The following is a 23,912-nucleotide window of genomic DNA, read 5'->3' on the forward strand; positions in this document are numbered from 1 at the left end:
AGGCTATATTATACATATAACATAACCCATATATATCTTTTCTTACTTGTATTTAAATAGTTGTGATTGCCACTCAGTCACTTTTGGAGAAAAACTTATAAAGCACGCTGAGATCAGGACTGTGTTGTGGTTTCTTAGTCTTAATTTTTGCCATCTTTTTGCCTTAGGTGTTGGTTATTTTAAATATCATATTTAGTAACATAATAATATTGCTCTTTGTTTTATTATACACAGAGAAAGTGAAAAGAAATGACAGAAAAGGCAGATGCTAATTTAGAAGTTCATGATTAGGAGAAAATTTTCAGTACATTTCCTGGTTATTTTTTTTTTAATAAGTGAGACTTTGACAATGTGATTTCTAAAAAGAATAAGAATGATAACTGAAACTTAAATCCTGCTTTTTTTATATGTAATATGTTGCAGCTTTGTTCTTGTCATTCCCAAGTGGATAAATTCATTACCTTGCTTTTCTTTATATTACTTCATGTGTAATCTGTCAATTACAGAGAGAAATATCCATATATAAGTGGATCAAAGCATGGGTTTAAAAAAGCAAAGAGAAAGAAGAAATGATTTACTGGGTCTGAGACCCTGTTTAACATTTCAGGATCAAACCAATACCAAATTCCTAGGACATAGTAGGGAGTCCAGCAGACAATAAATGAAGTGGCAAATGCAACTGTCATCTTCAAGGTCTTCAGCCGTGCTCTTGGTATATTGTTCTTGGATTGATTCAATTGTAGTTCTATTAGGGAAAAAGCGTAGGTGTTTAAAGATAGTTTTTCTCATACAACCAAAACAGTCCAAAAGAGAAACTCACTAATTCAACCTAATAAATATTATAGGAGAAAATTTCTAGCATTTTAAATAAGGACAATTTATTTAAAAAGCATACTTTTATTGTTTTACACTGTATCACATAATGAATAGAAAATATTGAAGAGGCATGTGTTCTTTAAGTTTACAACAGACTAATCTGTATTTAAAATTTGAGGTACCCAAACAATTGAAATATAAATTTAAGAAAACAGAGGCTAAGCTGAGTTGAATTCCGATTCACTGGGTGTCCCTGCCACTAAGGATAGTAAGAATGATGTATGGATGAAAGTGTGCTGCTCCAAATTATCTACTTCAGCCATGTTTCTTTCTATGATACCTGAAATAATTCCACTTTTAATGTAACTTTTAGAGTTCATAGGTTATTCTTGTGAAGAAAGTTATTGAAATCAATGGAATTGCTGACTTTAATCAGCTCCCTTTTAGAATTTAAAGACTTAGTTTTTAAAGTTATAAGCTGCAGTTCTAAATGTTCAAAATCTGTTCTTATATTTTGTAATCCAAAAGTGCTATTTAAAAATAAGAAATACTTTTCACATATTATATATTTTGAGGGAAACATACAATGCTATTTAGAAATTATTTACAGTTTCTTTTTCACTGATCACCCAAGAGTGGAAATATGGAGGAAAACATTTATATTTATGTTATAAAGTTAATTTTTGACTAGAAATGTTAAAATAAATACTTTATTGAATATAGACTGGTCATGATTTTTTTGAGCAGACAAAACTAATTACCATTTAATGCATCCCTTGCTATGGGCCTTCCTCTTTTTTTTTTTTTTTTAAAGAGAGAATTTTAATATTTAGTTTTTAGTTTTTGGTGGACACAACATCTTTGTTTGTATGTGGTGCTGAGAATCGAACCCGGGCCGCACGCATGCCAGGCGAGCGCACTACCGCTTGAGCCACATCCCCAGCCCGGGCCTTCCTCTTTTCACACATTATTTCATTCAATCATTGATATCTGTAAATATTATGTATATTAATAAAGCAATCATGAATGAACACATTTTTTAAAAAAAGCTTCTTGGCTTAGCACAATGGCTGAATGTGATAAAATATAGATACAGCATGCTGTACTTCTTCTTTAGAAATATTATCATACTTGATTATTGGTTTACTGTTTGTTCTCCGACTTTTGTGCTACACTATGGACTCTATGAAAACAGGATAGATACTAGGCCACCTAGTATGGTTTCTAGCAGTATCAGACAGTGCATTTTAGTTAAGTAAATAAAAAAGTAAATGGCTAAAAGTGTTAGTAAATATGTAACTATTACTCCTGTCTTTTTCTTCTATCTCTGTACTACTCATATTTCTTCTGATTAACCCCTATTTTTGATTCATCTTCTTATTCCACATGTCCCATTCTTAAACAATCCTTACATAACTGAATCTCTCTTGGATAAGATTTGAGAAGCAAATTGGTTTTGCACTATTCTTTTTGTTTTTGAAATATTAAATAGCATTTTGGGATGGCAAGTGGAAACTTACACAGCATCACTATAATTATTTCCTTTTGATAATATCTACCCAAACTGATCATTCCTTAATAATTAAGATGATTTCCCTATTTATTTATACCAGATATGACTTATATACTGTGCCATTGGTAGCATGTCTTTGAGATGTCATGCCAAAATATCATGCTTATTTCATAAATTTTAGTTTTGGGAGTGCACCAGATTACTGAAGAAAAAAAAGGAAAAAATGTGTAGCTACATCTATGATATTTTGGATGACATAATTACATATTTAACATTGTTTGACTTATGAATACACACATATATGCATACATTCACATACACATACATGTCATAATTTCTGTTTGTGGATATTAAGGGAATTTGAATCAGTTTAACAAATGTTATGGTTTAGATGTGAGGTATCTCCCAAAAGCTTATGATTCTATATAAAGCAAGAAAATAGGTGAAATGTTTGGATTATGAAAGCCTTAACCTAATCAATGCATTAATCCCCTGATAGAGATTGACTAAGTTGTGATTATAGGCAGGTAGGGTGTAACTGGAGGAGGTAGTTTGATGGGGGTATGCCCTTGGAGTTTATATTTTGTCTTTTTTGGGATCTCTCTCTCTCTCTCTGCTTCCTGGTGTGAGCTGCTTCCTTCCACCACACTCTTCCACCATGATGTTCCTTTTTTTTATTGATTTAAATTTTTTGTAATTTGTTCTTTTTAGATATACATGACAGTAGAATGTATTTTGACATATTATACATACATGGAGTGTAACTTCCCATTCTTGTGGTTGTACATGATGCAGAATTACACTGGTTGTGTATTCATACATGAACATAGGAAAGTTAAGTCTGATTCATTCTACTGTCTTTCCTGTTCCCATCCCCACTTCCATAATGTTCTGCCTCACCTCAAGCTCCAGGGAATGGAGCCTGCTGTCTATGGACTGAGACCTCTGAAACCATGAGCCCCCAAATAAACTTTTCCTTCTCTAAAATTGTTCTTGTCAGGTATTTTGTTCATAGTGGTGAAAAAACTGACTAAAACAACAAATTTATTGGCTAGCATTTAATAGGTTGTTTGCTGTATTCTAGATATTGGGTGTTGATATATTATTTCACAGCCCAGCAGTAACAATTTTCTAATGCTTATTCTAAGTTTTAGTGGAGTAATTATTTTTTCTTTAATTTCTCGATGTAAATTTAGAACATCAGAAAATATTATCTCATGTAAATAAGGAACATAATAAAAGAATTACCTCATGGGGTGACTGTAAATAATAAATGAGCTAATATATATAAACTTTATAGAACAGTATCTGGCACATAGGGTAAGAGTCATTCTGCTTTAGTTTTGTTATTTAAAAACTGTTTGCACATAATTAGCACTAAATCCAAATAATACATACTGTGGGGATCATGATGAAGGACCCGTGTCAGGGTGAAGATGATTTTTGCATTGCAGATCAACATGATGAGAAGAGGGATAATGAAGAGGCAGCTGAAAGTGAAGAAGTTATAAAAGGCTTGATGCCACCATTGTGGAAAACTGCAGTGTGTTACACATTGAGAGAAAATTTCTGTTTGTCCAGAACCATCTCTTAGGTGGATCATCCTGAATATATATAACTGTATGAGAAAATAAGGAAAAAAACTTATGTTATTTTTTTAAACACTATTTGGAAACTTTTTTCTTGCATCCTGCTATCCTTCTAATATATGTTACCTAAAGCAATTTCTAAGCTCCTTGGTATTTTTTTGAGCATTTCTGTGTTAACTTATAATTGGATATATACTTCAAATATATTTAAGTAAGTATGAATGGAATGATAGTATTTTGGGGTTTTTTTTGGAAATTATTCAATGTTGCAGAATAATCATCACCCAAGATTCTAAACCTTGTCCGTTCTTTCATTTTCAAGTACAATTATGTTGAATTAACTTTTTGCAAGTGATTTTGCTTATAGTGTATCCGCATTGCCGAAAACAGGGTCTGACTCTTTAAATACATGTTTAAAATTTATTTTAGAGGTGTGTGTGGGGAACCCAACATGGCGGCGGGCGGGGAGGCAACGCTTTCAGTACCTCCTCAATAATGGGGTCAGAGAGTCACATTAATATGCTCAGATTCTACCTGCTAAGAAACTTCTAGCAAAATTTCACTGAAGTGAGACCTGCTGGGAATTAGTAGGATTATTGGAGATGACAGTTTGCCCCAGACGAGTGAATCTCCGCCACACGGCGTGGAGGTCCAGACCCGCCACCCGCCGCTGCTGTGCAGCGACCAGCCTCCGAGGCGGCTCAGCAGGTGTGGAGCAGGGACCCTATGAAGAGGTCTCTAACCAAGCCTTCATGAAATAGCGAACCCAGAACCGAAACCAACCGAGAACAGGTCAGACCAGAGACAGGCCAGTCCCACCCCTCCTTTTGGACACTCCAGCAAGGAGCCTGGGGCGCGCCATAGCAGAGAGGTGACATCACCAGAGTTTGGCCGACGGAATTCCTTCCCAGCGGAATCCGCTTTAGCAGGTGTGTGACTCCCACCCCCACTAGATACATACAGCCGGGAAACCTCAAAAATCTCTCCGTGGGCATGACTGTAGGGACCAAGGGACTCCCGACCCCCACCTCCCACTGCCGCCAGCGGTGTGGGCGTGACTGTAGGGGCCGAGGGAAGCAGAGGGGATTCTCGATCCCCAACTCTGCTTACCACCAGTGGCGACACCCAAGGTCTTAGCCGCCAGATTCTGAGAGCGTGCCCACCAAAAATTAAACTGTCAGTTCCCAGATCACCGCTCCACAACACTGGGGCTTAGATGAATGACAGAGAGAGTGCTCAGTCATTCGGGAAATAGGGCACGCAGTGGGGCTGCAAGTGTAACCAGATCCTTGGGGAACACCTCTGGTGAGCGGGGCCTGGCTGGTTGGCAGGAGGAAGGGGGGAGGGGCCAGAGAAGTGAAATGGCTCTGGACTAACAGGATTGAGAGACTCCCAGGAGCCGCCCTACAGGAATTGCTGTCGGCACATAGAGGGCAGAAGCTCGGCTTGGAGGGCACAGCTCCGCCTACTAAAAGAGAAGAAAATGGATCTCTAAGACTTCATTTTTTAAAAAATTTCTATTTTATTAGTTTTTTTCTCCCCTGTTCCTCCTTTCTTTCTTTCCTTTTTCAAGTTTTATTGTTCTTTCCATTCTCTTCTATTCTATCTATCTCTCCCTCTTTCTTTTTAAGAGCACCTTCCTTCCCCTTCCCCCCAACTTTCATCCCAAGCATTACGTCTTCCATTATGTGTAATTGTCTAAATGCAAATAGGTAAATATTTCGAGGCTGTCTATAGGGCTCCTAAATACCTAGCTATTACCAAACACCCTGATCCAATCGCCTGTTAATATCCCCCTTCAGTAGAGCAATCTTCCAAAGTAGCCAAGACATACTAACCCTCATACCATCATAGCACCTAACCTAAACATAAAGTCCTAAGACCAAACAACAAATTACTATATGCATACAGAATCCAGAAGCTTTTTATGAATTGAATAAATCAGCTTTAAAGTACAATAAAGCCCAACATTTCTAGGCATAGTCTCCCACCACAAAGGAGAGACCACCGAGATATACAAAACCAAAACAAATTTATAGGAGAAAACAGAAACACAGCAGTTAAACAGAGTTGGAAAGTAACGTGAACAACATGAAAAAACAAGGGAAAAAAGGATTACAAACAATGCAGGACAACTTAAATCTACAGGAGAACCTAGAGGCATCAGAAAAATGGACAGAGAAAGAACTCAAGGCATACCTGACTCAGATGGAATGGAATCTTAGAGAAGTCATTAGCAGCAAGTTGAAACAATGAAAGAATACTTTGATAATGAATTGCATAAGCAAATTCAAATTGCAAAGAATGAACTCTACCAGGAGATAGAGATTTAAAAAAAAATCAACCAGTAATCCTAGAAATGCAGGAAACCATAAACCAAATTAAAAACTCAAACGAGAATATTACAAATAGACTAGATCAAATAGAAGTCAGAACATCAGATAATGAAGACAAAATTTATCAACTCAAAAAGAATATAGTCAATGCAGAAAGGATGTTAAAAAATCACGAGCAATGCAACCAAGAGATATGGGATGTCATAAAAAAACCAAACTTGAGAGTCATTGGGATAGAAGAAGGTATAGAGGTTCAAACCAAAGGAATGAACAATCTGTTGAATGAAATAATCTTAGAAAACTTCCCAGGTATGAAAGATGGAATAGATTGCCAAATCCTGGAAGCCTACAGGACCCCAAATATACAAAACTGTAATAGACCAACTCCAAGACACGTAATTATGAAGATATCCAACATACAGAACAAGGAGAGAATATTAAAAGCTACGAGAGAAAGGAGGCAGATTACATTCAGGGGTAAACCAATTAGGTTAACGGCTGATTTTTTATCACAGACATTGAAAGCCAGAAGATCTTGGAACAACGTATTTCAAACGCTGAAAAATAATGGATTCCAACCAAGAATACTGTATCCAGCAAAATTAAGCTTCAGATTTGACAATGAAATTAAAATATTTCACGATAAACAAAAGTTAAAAGAATTTGCAGCCAGAAAACCAGCACTGCAAGGCATTTTGAGCAAAACACTACAAGAAGAGGAATTGAAAAACAGCACCCAAAACTAACAGTGGGAGGTATCTCAGTAAAGGGGGAGAAAAATAACCAAAGAGGAAAAACTAGCCAAATTAAAATAAATAAATAAATAAGCATGACTGGAGGTACAAATCATATATCAATAGTAACCCTAAATGTTAGTGGCTTAAATTCACCAATCAAGAGACATAGGCTAGTAACCTGGATTTAAAAAAACAGATCCAACAATATGCTGCCTTCAGGAGACTCATATGATAGGAAAAGACATACACAGGCTGAAGGTGAAAGGTTAGGAAAAATCATACCACTCACATGGTCCTCGGAAGCAAGCAGGAGTGGCCATACTCATACCAAATAAAATCAACTTCAAACCTAAGTTAATCAAAAGGGATAAAGAAGGACACTATATACTGTTAAAAGGAACCATTCACCAACAAGACATAACAATTATCAATATGTATGCACCAAACAATGGTGCTGCAACATTTATAAAACAAACTCTCCTCAAGTTCAAGAGTCAAATAGACCACAACACAATAATTATGGGTGAGTTCAACACACTGCTCTCTCTCTTGGACAGATCCTCCAGACAAAAGCTGAATAAAGAAACTATAGAACTCAACAACACAATCAATAACCTAGACTTAACCAACATATATAGAATATATCAACCATCATCAAGTGGATACACGTTCTTCTCAGCAGCACATGGATCCTTCTCAAAGATAGACCATATATTATGCCATAGGGCAACTCTTAGTAAATATAAAGGTGTGGAGATAATACCATGCATCTTATCTGATCATAATGGAATGAAACTGGAAATCAATGATAAAAGAAGGAAGGAAAAATCCTGCATCACCTGGAAAGTGAACAATATGTTACTGAATGATCAATGGGTTACAGAAGACATAAAGGAGGAAATAAAAAAATTCTAGAGATAAATGACAATACAGACATAACATATCGGAATCTATGGGACACAATGAAAGCAGTTTTAAGAGGGAAATTCATCGCCTGGAGTTCATTCCTCAAAAAAAGAAAAAAACCAACAAATAAATGAGCTCACACTTCATCTCAAAACCCTAGAAAAGGAAGAGCAAAACAACAGCAAATGTAGTAGAAGACAAGAAATAATTAAAATCGGAGCGGAAATCAACGAAACTGAAACAACAAAAAAAAACCATTGAAAAAATTGATAAAACTAAAAGCTGGTTCTTCGAAAAAATAAATAAGATCGACAGACCCTTAGCCATGCTAATGAAGAGAAGAAGAGAGAGAACTCAAATTACTAACGTACGGGATGAAAAAGGCAATATCACAACGGACACTACAGAAATACAGAAGATAATTAGAAATTATTTTGAAACCCTATATTCCAATAAAATAGAAGATAGTGAAGATATAGATAAATTTCTTAAGTCATATGATTTGCCCAGATTGAGTCAGGAAGACACACACAATTTAAACAGACCAATAACAAAAGAGGAAATAGAAGAAACCATCAAAAGACTACCAACCAAGAAAAGCCCTGGACCCGATGGGTATACAGCGGAGTTTTACAAAACCTTCAAAGAAGAATTAATACCAATACTTTTCAAGTAATTTCAAGAAATAGAAATAGAAGGAGCTCTTCCAAATTCATTCTATGAGGCCAACATTACCCTGAATCTGAAACCAGACAAAGGCACTTCAAAGAAAAAAACTATAGACCATTATCTCTAATGAACTTAGATGCAAAAATCCTCAATAAAATCCTGGCGAATTGAATACAAAAGCATATCAAAAATTGTGCACCATGATCAAGTATGATTCATCCCTGGGATGCAAGTCTGGTTCAATATACGGAAATCAATAAATGTTATTCACCACATCAATAGACTTAACGATAAGAACCACATGATCATCTGGATAGATGCAGAAAAAGCATTCGACAAAGTACAGCATCCCTTTATGTTCAAAACTCTAGAAAAACTAGGGATAACAGGAACTTACCTCAACATTGTAAAAGCTATATATGCTAAGCCTCAGGCTAGCATCATTCTAAATGGAGAAAAACTGAAGGCATTCCCTCTAAAATCTGGAACAAGACAGGGATGCCCTCTCTCACCACTTCTATCCAATTTAGTTCTTGAAATACTAGCCAGAGCAATTAGACAGACAAAAGAAATTAAGGGCATAAAAATAGGAAAATAAGAACTTAAATTATCACTATTTGTGAATGATATGATACTATATCTAACAGACCCCAAAGGGTCTACAAAGAAACTACTAGAGCTAATAAATGAATTCAGCAAAGTGGCAGGATATAAAATCAACACGCATAAATCAAAAGCATTCCTGTATATCAGCAACAAAGCTTCTAACATGGAAATGAGGAAAACCACTCCATTCACAATATCCTCAAAAAAAAAAATAAAATACTTGGGAATCAACCTAACAAAAGAGGTGAAAGATTTATACAATGAAAACTACAGAACCCTAAAGAGAGAAATAGAAGAAGATCTTAGAAGATGGAAAAATATACCCTGTTCATGGATAGGCAGAACTAACATCATCAAAATGGCGATATTACCAAAAGTTCTCTATAGGTTTAATGCAATGCCAATCAAAATCCCAACGGCATTTCTTGTAGAAATAGATAAAGCAATCATGAAATTCATATGGAAAAACAAAAGACCCAGAATAGCAAAAACAATTCTAAGCAGGAAGTGTGAATCTTGCGGTATAGCGATACCAGATTTCAAACTATACTACAGAGCAATAGTAACAAAAACAGCATGGTACTGGTACCAAAACAGGCGGGTGGACCAATGGTACAGAATAGAGGACACAGAGACCAATCCACAAAATTACAACTTTCTTATATTTGATAAAGAGGCTAAAAGCATGCGATGGAGGAAGGATAGCATCTTCAACAAATGGTGCTGGGAAAACTGGAAATCCATATGCAACAAAATGAAACTGAATCCCTTTCTCTCGCCATGCACAAAAGTTAACTCAAAATGGATCAAAGAGCTTGATATCAAATCAGAGACTCTGCATCTGATAGAAGAAAAAGTTGGCTCCAATCTACATATTGTGGGGTCAGGCTCCAAATTCCTTAATAGGACACCCATAGCACAAGAGTTAATAACAAGAATAAACAAATGGGACTTACTTAAACTAAAAAGTTTTTTTCTCAGCAAAAGAAACAATAAGAGAGGTAAATAGGGAGCCTACATCCTGGGAACAAATTTTTACTCCTCACACTTCAGATAGAGCCCTAATATCCAGAGTGTACAAAGAACTCAAAAAATTAAACAATAAGATAACAACCCAATCAACAAATGGGCCAAGGACCTGAACAGACACTTCTCAGAGGAGGACATACAATCAATCAACAAGTGCATGAAAAAATGCTCACCATCTCTAGCAGTCAGAGAAATGCAAATCAAAACCACCCTAAGATACCATCTCACTCTAGTAAGATTGGCAGCCATTATGAAGTCAAACAACAACAAGTGCTGGTGAGGATGTGGGGAAAAGGGTACACTTGTACATTGCTGGTGGGACTGCAAATTGGTGTGGCCAATTTGGAAAGCAGTATGAAGATTCCTGGGAAAGCTGGGAATGGAACCGCCATTTGACCCAGCTATTGCCCTTCTCGGACTATTCCCTGAAGCCCTTAAAAGAGCGTACTATAGGGATACTGCCACATCAATGATCATAGCAGCACAATTCACAATAGCTAGACTGTGGAACCAACCTAGATGCCCTTCAATAGATGAATGGATTAAAAAAATATGGCATTTCTACACAGTGGAGTATTACGCAGCACTAAAAATGACAAAATCATGGAATTTGCAGGGAAATGGATGGCATTAGAGCAGATTATGCTAAGTGAAGCTAGCCAATCCCTAAAAAACAAATGCCAAATGTCTTTTTTGATATAAGGAGAGCAACTAAGAACAGAGCAGGGAGGAAGAGCATGAGGAAAAGATTAACATTAAACAGAGACAAATGGTGGGAGGGAAAGGGAGAGAGAAGGGAAATTGCATGGAAATGGAAGGAGACCCTCATTATTACACAAAATTACATATAAAAGGTTGTGAGTGGAAAGGGGAAAAAAAACAAGGGAGAGAATTGAATTACAGCAGATGGGGTAGAGTGAGAAGATGGGAGGGGCTGGGAGGGGAGGGGGTATAGTAGGGGATAGGAAAGTTAGCAGAATACAATAGTCACTAATATGGCATTATGTTAAAAATGTGGATGTGTAACCAATGTGATTCTGCAATCTGAATTTTGGGGTAAAAATGGGAGTTCATAACCCACTTGAATCAAATGTATGAAAGATGATGTGTCAAGAGCTTTGTAATGGGGGGTATAGTAGAGGATAGGAAAGGCAGCAGAATACAACAGACACTAGTATGGCAATATGTAAATCAATGGATGTGTAACTGATGTGATTCTGCAATCTGTATATGGGGTAAAAATGGGAGCTCATAACCCACTTGAATCAAATTGTGAAATATGATATATCAAGTACTATGTAATGTTTTGAACAGCCAACAATAAAAAATTAAAAAAAAAAAAAAAAAAAAAGAGCTTTGTAATGTTTTGAACAACCAATAAAAAAAATAAAATTTATTTTAGAAACGGACAGCCCCATTGAACTGACATTTTAAAAATAAATAGTCAAAAGACACAAAAGCTTTACCAAAAAAGTTAAGTCCTCAGACATAACTAATATGTTTATCCTTATTCATAGAATTAATGCCAATTATAGTTACACCAAAATGCCATTTTTACTATTGAGATTGGCAAAAATTAAAAAAGTTCAGCAATACCTTCTATTGGCAAGGCTGTGGGTAAATCAGTACCCTTGTACAATGCTACTTGGAATGCAGATTGGCACAACCATTATGGAGGGAAATGTGCTAATGACTATTATAATTACATATGCATTGTTATGGTTAATATTGATTGTCAGCTTGTCTGAATTGAGAGCTGCCTAGATAAAGCACACTTTGGGGGTGTGTCTTTGAGGTGTTTCCAGAGATGATTGGCATGTAGGTAGGCCGAATAAGGGAGAAAGACCCACCCTGAATGTGTATGACACTATCTAATAGGCTGGGGGTCTAGACAGAACAAAAAATGTCCCATGCCCATGGCCCACTCTTTTTGAGCAAGTGCTTGTTTTGGTTCCGTCATCTCCTGTGGACAGTGGACTCCATGTATATATTTTTTATTAGAACTTTATAGTTATACATAGTAGTTGTGTTCATCCCGACAAACTCAAACATGCATGGAAATCGATTTCAGTTCATGATTCCCCTTTTCTTTCCCATTGTCCCTCCCCTCTCCCATTCTCCTTCTACTCTGCTAGATTTCCTTTTGCTTCTCTATTAATTTATATTTCATTAATTCTTTATGTTAACCTATCATTTCCTCACCCTTTCCTTTTTTTTTAACTCTAGCTTCTACATGAGAGGAAACATTTGATGTTTGATTTTCTGAGTTTAACTTATTTCACTTAGCATGATATTCTTCATTTCCATCTATTTACTAGCAAAAGCCATAATTTCATTCTTTTTCATGGCTGAGTAGAACTCAATTGTCTCTATATACCAAAATTTCTTAATCCATTTATCTATTGTTGATTCCATAATTTAGCTATTGTGAATTGCACTGCTATAAACATTGAGATGGTTTCATGCTGTAGTATGTTGATTTTAGATCTTTTTAGAAAATACACAAGAATGGGACAGCTGGGTCTTATGTTAGTTCCATCCCTACTTTTTTGAGGAATCTCCATACTGCTTGCCAGAGTGATTACACTAGTCACCAGTCCCACCAACAAGGTACAAATGAACCTTTTCCCCTTATGTTCTTTAGCCCTTGAATGCAGATTTGTACCAGCACTTTTGCAGGGAGCTTCCAGGTCTTCACTCTAGGACTGGGGCTGCATCATTGGTCCCTCTTATTCTGAGGCTTCCAGTTTCTTGGACTGAGAAACTACTGGTTTCCTTGGCTGTGCAGCCTGCAGATGGCTTTTGTGAGCCCAATCTCTTCTCATGTAAACCAATCTAATAAATCTCTCTCTCTCTCTCTCTCTCTCTCTCTCTCTCTCTCTATATATATATATATATATATATTTTTTTTTTTTTTTTTTTTTTTTTTTTTTTGGTTCTGCTCCTTTGGAGAACTAATGCAAGATTTCCTTTGATCCAGCAATCCTACACCAGGCAATTACTCTGAACATACACTTATACCTCTGTAATGTGAAAATACGTCTGCACAAGATTATTAGTTGTAGCATTTGTCACTGAAAATGTTGAAAATAATCTACATGACAGTTTTAAAAATAGTGGCTGAATAAATTAAATGGTAGACCACACTATGGAGTGCTGTGAAACCGTAAAAAAGTAAGGAAAATCTCTGTGTATACACACACATACACACACACACACACACTACCAATAATGAAACCAATTCACAGAATCTGCCTCCTTAGATAATGCATTGAGAAGAACTTAGTGTCATTTCTTTGATATTACTGTTTAAAGTGAATCTAACTATGAAGAAACATTAGACAAAACCAAACTGAAGGGCATTCTACAGAGTAACTTGCCTGCACCCTTCAGAAAAGGTCAATGTTATGAAACACAAAAGAAGACTGAGGAATGGTCCAGCTAAAAGGAGACTAAGGAGACATGCAACTGACTCCACCACATAATCATTTGTTTTTTCTTTAATATTTATTTTTTATGTGTAGATGGATACAACACAATGCCTTCATCTTTATATGGTGCTGAGGATCAAACCCGGTTCCCACTCATGCTAGGCGAGCGCTCCACCGCTGAGCCACAATCCCAGCCCCTCATTTAGCTTTTGAAGAGTATAAAATTAAACTAAATACAACTGTTGAGATTTAAACATGGTGCATAGGTTGAATAATAGTATTGTTTCAACGCTAATTTCCTTGTTTAGAAACTTATGCTGGGGCTATGTGTGAACAAGGTCTTAAACACAAAATGAAGTAAAGAGATATAATATCTGAAACTTTTAAACAGTTAAAAAATGTGTATGAAGAAAGAAAGTAAATAAGCAAATATAGGAAAATGCTAATATTAGGGAATATCTATCTCTATATATGAAATATCTACATTTCATATATAGAGATAGATATCCTATATATGACAGAAATCCAAAAAAAATTTGTATGATGCTTGCAATCTTTCTCTGAATGAGAAATTATATTGTTACACAGCCTTCTTTATTCTAAAACTTATAAAAGCTCAACCTGAATAAACTTATTTTTTTATTTATTTGTATTAGAGCATTATAGTTAAATTCTTTAACTATTGCAAGTAGTTTTCAAGAATAAATTCTAATGGGAATTTATTTAATTTTTTCTTCATTTATCAAGCACATGTTATATAGTCCTTTCCAAGCTTTCTACTGAGAAACTTCATTTTGTTGTGAAACATTATTAAAATAAAAGGATAAGAGAGCCCAAGTTCTTAAACTGATAGCAAATAATAGGAACCAAATACTTTTAATTAAATTAGTGGTAACCTTTTTTCTTTCTCTTCTTTCTTTCTTTCTTTCTTTTTTTTTTTTTTTTGTTGAATTAAGACCATTTAATTTATTTAACAGGTTCAGGGGTTCTATCCTTTTTGGGATTGGGGGGAATATAGTAGTGGAAATAGAATATGATGCTTTAAAAGGTAACACAAAATATTTCTTTTCTTTTTTGAGTAGAAAAATAATCCTGTTTCTTATGTCTATAATTAGAAAGTTGATTTTCAGTTTCATTTTTTTTCCAACCTCAAAGGGAAAATAATTTAAAAATAATCCACTAGAGGGCAACAAATAGTCATATTATCAATCTCTAAGTCAAGAAACAAAAGTACATTTGACTAATTTTATCTTATGATCCAGACCAACTTTTTCCCACATTATGAAATGAGGCTTTCAGTTTTTCATACTTTTTTCTAATTTGACCATATTTAAAGTTTAGTATTGTATTATACCAAACAGATGTGTGAGTTGAAATCTTTGGAGGGTTTAATTCACATAGAACTCAAGAATCTTAGATTTTCTTTTTTGTTTTAAGTTTACTATTTTCCTCCATCCCTTTGGAATCAGATGACCTGAGTTTGTCTTTCTGCTTTTGCACTGTACCACATTCTTGCCTTAATAATTCACATATTTAAGCCTTAATGATGAAACTTTCAATAACCCTGACTTTCAAATGTAGTTCTATGATTTGAGTTACTGGTTATCATTTTTATTTAATAAATGCTTATTTGTTAAGCAACTCCTTGCTAAAAATAAATATATCAGGTGCCCTCTACCGTAAAAGACAAGCCAGATATATCTTTCTATAAGGGAATTTAATATTTGGTTGTGGATATTATAGAATGTATATGCCACCTGTGAGACAAGATAGACTGATAGTTTTAAAAGAGAAATACATAAAAGTATATGGAAATTCGCAGTCTTACTTGCCTATCAATTAATTTGCTTTAGTCTTGCTTTGGTTTATTTTGTGCTTCAAGGCCTGCTCATTTGAGTGATTGATATAGGGATTCATTTTACTCTCTGTAATTCCTTTGTCCTTGGATTATATTTCTTTAGTTTCTGTGTTTTCCCTCTGTTATCCCCAACTCTAGTTCTTATCGATGTTTGCTTTATTTTGACATAAATAAGAACATTCTGTTTTTCTTCTTCATAGGCAATTTTGAATGCTTATTTCTTCTTAGAATATTATCTTTAACCCTCACATACCCCACAGTAATCACACAATTACCTAATTTTTCCAAAGGTAATTATCTTCAGATGGAATGCTTTAGTTTCCTCTAAAGTGCAGGTAACAATAGTACCTACCTTTAGGGGATGTTATGACAATTAAATGAATTATTACATGAAAAGCAATTGGTACAGTGCCTGTGCACAGTTAGCACTATATTAATCTTAACCATTATGATATTTTCAAGGCACACAACTTCTATATGTATCCATATGTATTTATATATCTATCTATAAATATATATCTATAAATACATACCATATTTTTTTCTTGATGTCTTTTATCCTTCTAGTCTCACCTTAAGCTTTTCCTTAGCCTTCTACAGAAAAAGGGAAATAGCTGAATACATAATGGTGTAGAATGCAGTAGTTTAAAGCTCTGGCTGTGGAATTGAAATAGTCAAGGAAAAATATGCCAAATTGGTATATTGATTTTTCAAGCTGAAAAGAACTTGAGGAAGTGAGCCATTCAGCTTGATTTTCCCTACATGCAGGAAGCCATAAAGATTCTTTGGGAAGGGACATCCTTCAAATACCAAGATTGGAAAACAGCCTGGACCATCAGAGACTGTAACAGGTGCTGCAGTAACCTGAATAACAAACTCTTTTAGTAATGCTTCTCTTTCACCAGCTTGTACATTCTTCATGTGTCGTCAGTAACACCCCTAGAATTTAGTTCCCTATTCCACACATCCATTTATGCTATTGTTTCTGCACTAATGTTGTTTTTCTTTGCCTGAAAAGTATAAAAGTATCATGCTTTGGTCATTTCTTCAAATTTCACTGTCTTGTAAAATTCTGATATACATATAAATTTAACAAAATTTTTACACTTTTCTCTTGCTAACCACCTTGTATTAATTGGGTTCCTAGATCCATCCAAAGAACCCACATAAAAACTAAGGGGTAGAAGGGATATTTTTGTTTTCTACAGAGTTGGTAGTATATACTGACATTTCTACTCATTAGATAGCAATCATGGGTATCACATGATATTCATAGGCTTAGTTTCTTCATGTGTAAAGTAAGAATACTAATTGAACCAATTTATAGGGTTGTTGGAACATTCATGAAATATTACATGTATTTAGCACAATTCCTGGCACACATTTATATCTTCAAGTATTCTTTATCATCCTCATTGTTATTGCTACTGCTAGCATGCTCTACTATGTTCTAGCACAGTACTTGGCATATTGCACATATGAAGTAAATATTAATTGAATTTAAACTGCTCTTCAAATTCAGAAGTGCATTTTACACCAGGGAATTCTCTCATGTGTCAAGGCAAGCCTCCACACATCTCCAGAACATACTTCTTTACACCAAAGACTAAGGAGTGGCTCACATTTCTTGCCTGCAGGCTTGAGTTAACTATAATTTTAAAACTGTCAATATGTAATACTCCCTATTAAGTCAGATAAACTAGGGATATGAACTCTTTCTCTAAATAATCTGCTACTCTGGAATTCTTGTGGTCTCAGATGACTCTCATTAAAAAGCATGTGATTTTTAATTAGATATACCCACACCTAATTTAGGAAATGTTTTTTTACTCAACTTATAACCAGCCTAACTACAGATAGTTTAAAATCAGAGCTACTTCCAGGGTGTGTGTTAGTTGCTTTTTCTTGCCTTCTTTTCTCCTCTTCTCCCTCACTTCCTTCCTTTCTCCTTTCCTCTCTCATTTCCTTTCCTCTTTCCCACCCTACTTTTGGATATGATGCCTCCAAGACTTGAATTATGCTCTGGATATATAACTTTCAGAATGAGTAGTATAGTTTTGTGACCACAGAATAGTTGCCAAGTTTACTGATCAGTCAGAAGGCAAGCTATAATTTTAAAAAAATTTGAAGAGATTAATCTTTATATAAGCATTTTTTTGGGGAGAGGGGGGTACCAGGGATTTAAATCAGGGGCACTTGACCACTAAGCCACATCCATAGCCTTATTTTGTATTTTATTTAGAGACAGGGTTTACTAACTTGCTTAGTGCCTTGACTTTGCTGAGGCTGGCTTTGAACTCCTGACCCTCCTGCCTCTGGCTCTGGAGCCACTGGGATTACAGGCCTGTGCCATAGCACCTGGCTTATATAAGCATTTATTTTTGTTGTTTCTTAACAAATTAACCATTTTACTATTCATATTTCTGTATTTTTCTTTCCTGACCTCAAAAACTATTATGAAAGAAAGAAAAAAGGAAGGAGAAAAGAAAAGAAGAAAACAAACATTAATTGAGAGTTTAAAATAAAGTGTAAAGTCTCATACTGGATTATTTTATATGTCACATAATTTATTCTTTACAGTTACTCTTTTAAATTTAGTTATTTGTTCAGAGTCCCATACTCTAAGAGAGAGTACTGAAATTTGAATGCCATTTCTACAATCCTACTGGCTTTCAAACTTTGTTCCTGGGCAATCCAAAATCTTTAAAGGGAGTATGAATTGGGGCTAGTGAACAGCCAAGAAGAGTGGTTCTCCTTTATGCCTGTTTGAAACAGAAAGGGTCCACTTACATTTATTTAGTTTATTGGGACTCCACATAGGATTTAAAAAAAATCTATTACTAGCAAGTAGTTTAAAATTTTTACCACACTCTGCTGAAACTTCTGAGAACACATTCATTCCCAAACTATCATAGAACTTAGCTTCTGAGGTTAATAATTAGGAAGGTAGAAAACCAAGGTGGTCAATTTAAAATAGCTCATTGTGAGCTCTAGCAAAATGTCATAAATCCCCAGATTTCCAGGATTGAGTTGTGACAACTAGTTTGTTGTTTTAACTGTGGTTTGAATTACATAAGTAATAAACAACCATTATATGCATCAAAGAATGAAGATTAAAGTCACACTTTTGATGTAAATTGGTCACAACAGGATATGACTTTGTCAATGGGCTTATCCATAGAATGTGGTAACACATGACACATTCTATGTGTCACAGTCTACAAATAAAAAAACTTTTGAGTTATTTTTTTAAACCTCTCCCCTTCCTTTTTTTCCTGAACACTTACAATATATTTTTACCTATGTCTATGATTTGTCTAACCCACCACCAGAGTATAAGCTTCAAAAAATCTGTAAATCTCTCCAATTCTGTTTCTTTTATTTTTCTGCCTTTTTTCCTTTATTTTCTTCCTCCCTGTTTTTTTTTCTTTTTGGTAGTGGTGGTACTGAGTATTGAATTCAAATTGTCACACAGGGTAAGCAATGAGCTATATTCCCAAACATTTCTTTATACAGCATCTGCTAAGTTGCCCAGACTGGCCTCAGACTATTGTCGTCCTGCCACAGGTAACCTGGTCTTTAGCATTAGAGATGTGTATCACCCTGCTGGCAAAAGTAACATCTAATCTGCTTAGATTAAATTCAAGCATCCAGCATGTGAAACAATGCATGTAACACAATAGGTGCTCAATAAAGAACTGCATGTTGCTAGGCTTAGCTTTAGGGTGTGTTCTTAGGGTGAGATGGCAACCACCCACCTATAATCTGACTCAGGGGATCTAAGGCAGAGAATGGCAAATTCAAGCCCAGTCTGGGAAAATAAGGGAAACCTGCCTCAAATTTAAAAAATGCATACAGAAGTATAAACATAAGCAAGAAAGGGAATGTAGCTAAGTGGTGGAGCACCACTGGGTTCAGTCTGTACTATAAATAAATAAATAAAATGAAAAAGAGAGAGAAACAAAAAGGAAAGGGGTACAGCTCAGTGGAAGAAACTTTATGTAGCATGTGAGTATGAAGCCCTAAATTCAATCACCAGTATTGCAAAAATAGATTAATTCAAGATAGAACAACTTACATAGCAACTGAAAAGGCTCACATCTTCTCCCCCATACATACTGCAATATGAATTTTAAATGGCATTTATTTCCCATATAGAAAAGAATTTCTGTGTCTTGATGAGAGGGCAAGGAATTAAAACAAAATAATAAGCCATTTTCAATTGAGCTTAATTTTAGATTTTTTATTTTTTATTTGATGGTGCATGGTTTTAATCCCAGTGACACTTGTGGCTGAGACAGGAGGATTTCAAGTTCTAGGTCAGCCTCAGCAACTTAGTGAGATTGTCTTAAAATAAAAATTTAAAAAGGTCTGTAGATGGATGTAGCTCAGTGGTAGAGCTCTTGACTAACAGGTGTAAGGCCCTGGGTGTGCCCAGCTCTGAAGAAAGAAAAAGAAAAAGAAAGAAAATTCTTATTCATGAGTTTTTTTTTTCAGGAAACTTTAGCAGAGTGCTTTATAAACTTAGAAGCATTATTGGAAGTAAGAATGAGTCATTTGTTATACAAAGTAAAATATTACTATCATTTTTTTTGTAGTAAATAGTCACATAAATCTCTGGTAGAACAATGTATTTGAGGTCAGACCATTACATGCAATTTCTAAACAATTCAAAGTTAAGTTCTTATTTTCTTTTTGCTGTGCCAAAATGGATAGGTACAGTATATGGCATTGTCTTTCTATTATTGCTATAATATATTTAGAGGAAAGTAGTTGAATTAATAAATCAATATTTTAGGTAGAGCTTCTGAGAGACTTCTTTCAAGGAGAAAGAAACTGTGGATATATCATTCAGTTATTATCACAAACTGTCTTATTTTCCACTTCTGTTTGTATTTTCATCTATATGAGTATCCCAAATATTTTCCTGATAGCTGTATCTATACAATGATCTTACATTGTCATTAGTCATGTCCTAAAGTCATCCCCCCCCCCCTTTTTTTTAATTGGCTAAAACCTATTCCCACATTCTGCCTTCCCACTGTCTTCAAACAGACTGGCAGAAAAATACTTCTCCATCTACCTATTTCAGAGGTTTTACTATTCAAATTTTTTGGCTAAAAATATTGGAGCTTTATTTTCCTTTGCTGTATTATTAAATAGAGCCAATTTGTTGCTAAGCTTTTAAAAATATTTATATTTTTAGTTGTAGTTGGACACAATACCTTTATTTTATTTATTTTTATGTGGTGCTGAGGATCAAACCCAAGGCCTCGCATATGCTAGGTGAGAGCTCTACTGCTAAGCCACAACCTCAGCCCTGTTGCTAAGCTTTATTTGATGTTGTTATTTGAAATGTTATTCTTACTATCAATTCCATTCCCAACCTTCAATTTAATCACTTACTTGCTAAATTATTTGAAAAGATTCTTTGTCTTACTTTACCCTATTTGGCTCTACATGTATTTTTAAAAAATATTTTTGTTTAAAAGAAGTAACTTCAGTTTGAGGGGAAGGTTATTTTGATTTGATTACTACTAAATGTGATATATGGAAACATTATATCACATAAATATGTACAATTACTTTTTTGAAAATTAAAAAAAATTGAAATGCCATTTTACTCCTTATATAGGCCTCATAAAGGTTCTCACATTAATTTTAGATTTTTTATTGCTATCAATGTCTTTTGTAATATAAGTATGTCATAATCATTAATTCACTTACCCATTTTTAATGTTCAATCTTTAAAAACATTTTGTTCAATTTATTTTTAATTGAGATATAAACACAAGTTGTATATATTAGTGTATCTAAGCATTTTTTTAAAAATATTTTTTAGTTGTTGATGTAACTTTATTTTTTATTTATTTATATGTGGTGCTGAGAATCCAACCCAGTGCTCACACATCCAGGCAAGGGCTCTACCACTGAGCCACAATCCCAGCCCCAGTATCCAAGCATTTAATTTAAGTTTTACTAGGTATCTTAGTAGGAAAAATAAATATTAAGCTGCATACTACAAAGTCTGTACATGTAAAAATGTTTACCTTAATGACAAACATAGGCAGACAAACATATAATCACAGTGTTTTATAATATCATGAAATCAAAGGAAAGGAGAAACCACCAAATCTAATTTTTCACTGTTCCTAACTCTCAGTCTTTCACTTCAACAAGTTTCTTATGAAAATTAATCATACCTTTTAGCCTTTATTGGAAAAATACATTTGATACTTCATTTATTTTTTCTTGCCCAAATACCTTATGCCTCAACCTCCAGAGTTGCCGGGATTATAGGTGTGCACCCCCACACCTGGCCTGTTTTTTTAAATACTTTAACTTTAGTTAGTTATTTTTAATGTGGTGTTGATTTGATCACTACTAAAGATGTTGAGGATCGAACACAATTCCTCATACATGCTAGGCAACCGCTCTACTACTAATTCACAACCCTAGCCCATGGCCTGTTGTTTTTAAACTATCTGGCCAGATTAGAATGGCTAGATAGATTTATTATTACTATTATTTTTTGTGGTGCTGGGGATTGAACCCAGAGCTTCATGCATGTGAGGCAAGCCACATCCCAGCCCCTAGATTTAGAATTTAAAAGGAAATTTTTTGGAGGATTTTAGAAAACTCTGACTTTACTTCTTAACACAATTTTGTACCTTGGATTTACCATATAATGCATTTGTAAGCATAGAGACAACTGATTAATTTGTTGTGAAAAGATCTTGTTATTTGCAAGCATTTGTTATTTTCTTCAGAGATGTAATTGTTGAAAAAGCAGATTCTGCAGGTCAATCTGTTATGCTCCTTCTATGGAAGGCAATCTGAAGAGATGTATGTCTTCCAGAGGTGTGGGAAAAGGGCCTGCTGCCTACACACCCATGGTAATAAAGCTTCATCAACAACATCTCTCTAGTGGGGCACACCTGTAATCCCAGCGACTTGGGAGTCTGAGGCAGGAGGACTGGGAGTTCAAAGCCAGCCTCAGCAAAAGTGAAGCACTAAGCAACTCAGTGAGACCCTCTCTCTAAATAAAATACAAAATAGTGCTGGGGATGTGGCTCAGTGGGTGAGTGCCCCTGAGTTCAATATGCAGTGCTCCCCCAAACCCACCACCAAAAAAAAAAAAAAACAAAAAAACAAACAAAAAAAAAACCTAACTTGAGCCCAAATCAGGAAAGTATTCATTTTTTTCCAGTCTAAGATTTCACACTTTCTCTCTTTGTTCAGTTTTACCAACTGCAAACTATAGAACAACATACATGTCAAAATAATTTTCCCTTAGCTGTAGTGATGAAACTCTTAATTTCTACTCAACAAACCTCAAATAAAAACAGTTATAAAATATTTATGCAAATTTAATAATTCCTAAAAATTCTCTCAATTAACCATTACAGTATGTCAATTAGAAGAAAAGGAAAAATGGAAGAAGCTGGGTCCAGTGGTGCATGCTTGTAATCCCAGGAACTCAGCAATTTAAGACATGGGATTGTGAATTTGAATCATCCTAGTCAGCAACATAGTGAGAGACTCCATCTCAAAAAAAAAAAAGGATTCGGATGAGTTCAATTTCAGCATAGCTACTTTTTAGAGAACATTTACTATGTATCAAATATTATAATAGATATTTTAATACATGATTAATTTAATTATTATAAAGGCTCATGAATTAGGTATTACCCCATTTTATAAATAAAGGAGCAGAACCCTAGAGATGTTAAGAAATTTTCTTGAGGAAACTGATCAGGATTAAACACCACCTTGACTACTAGACCCTCAGTTCTTAAAAATAATGCAACATGTGCTTCCTTTAATAAGACCTTTACTCAGATTTAGATGGGAAATCTGTGATCACCATAATAATACAAGTTCATGAATAATGGATTACCTGTGGTCCAGCAAAAATACTACTGAGAATCCAGGCCAGGCTGGTCATGGACTGTTCAAGCTTGCGGTTATTTTGCACAGCTAGTGGTCTGGTGATAGCCAGGGAACGGTCCAGGCTTATCACCACCATCATGAAAGCTGGGGCATACATGGAGAAAAGCTTCAGGTAGCTGAGGATTTTGCAGAGGAACTCTCCTGCATACCATTGGACTGTAATATTCCACATACCATCCAGTGGCATGACAATCAGAGTCTCCAACAAGTTGGCTAATGTCAAATGTTTTAAAAGCACCTTCATTCTGGAGAGTTTTTTCCCTTTTTCTTTCTTCTGAGTCCACTTCTGAAGTTTCAATAAGAAAGAAGCATTAAAGGTGGTGGAGAGTAGAAAAAGGCAGAAAGTCACTGTCACTCGAATCTTTCCAGATAAGGTCAGGGTGGGGAGGTTTTCCTGCATCAGTGAGATGCTGTTGTTGATGGCTGAACAGTGATTCTGATTCTGTTCAGGAGAGGCATTGTTTGCCAT

The 23,912-nt window shown here is 35.1% G+C and overlaps 1 protein-coding gene across 1 annotated transcript; it reads right to left on the bottom strand.

Annotated features, from left to right (window-relative positions):
- Window positions 1–500: 500 nt before the first annotated feature.
- Window positions 501–23,912, bottom strand: Gnrhr (gonadotropin releasing hormone receptor). Its single transcript, XM_027947343.2, has 3 exons — window positions 23,391–23,912; window positions 3,728–3,947; window positions 501–745 (listed from the first exon to the last, which is right to left on the bottom strand). The coding sequence occupies exons 1-3, from the start codon at window positions 23,910–23,912 to the stop codon at window positions 501–503; spliced, it is 987 nt and encodes a 328-aa protein (XP_027803144.1).

Source organism: Marmota flaviventris, chromosome 7 (assembly GCF_047511675.1).
Source record: "Marmota flaviventris isolate mMarFla1 chromosome 7, mMarFla1.hap1, whole genome shotgun sequence".
NCBI lineage: Eukaryota > Metazoa > Chordata > Mammalia > Rodentia > Sciuridae > Marmota > Marmota flaviventris.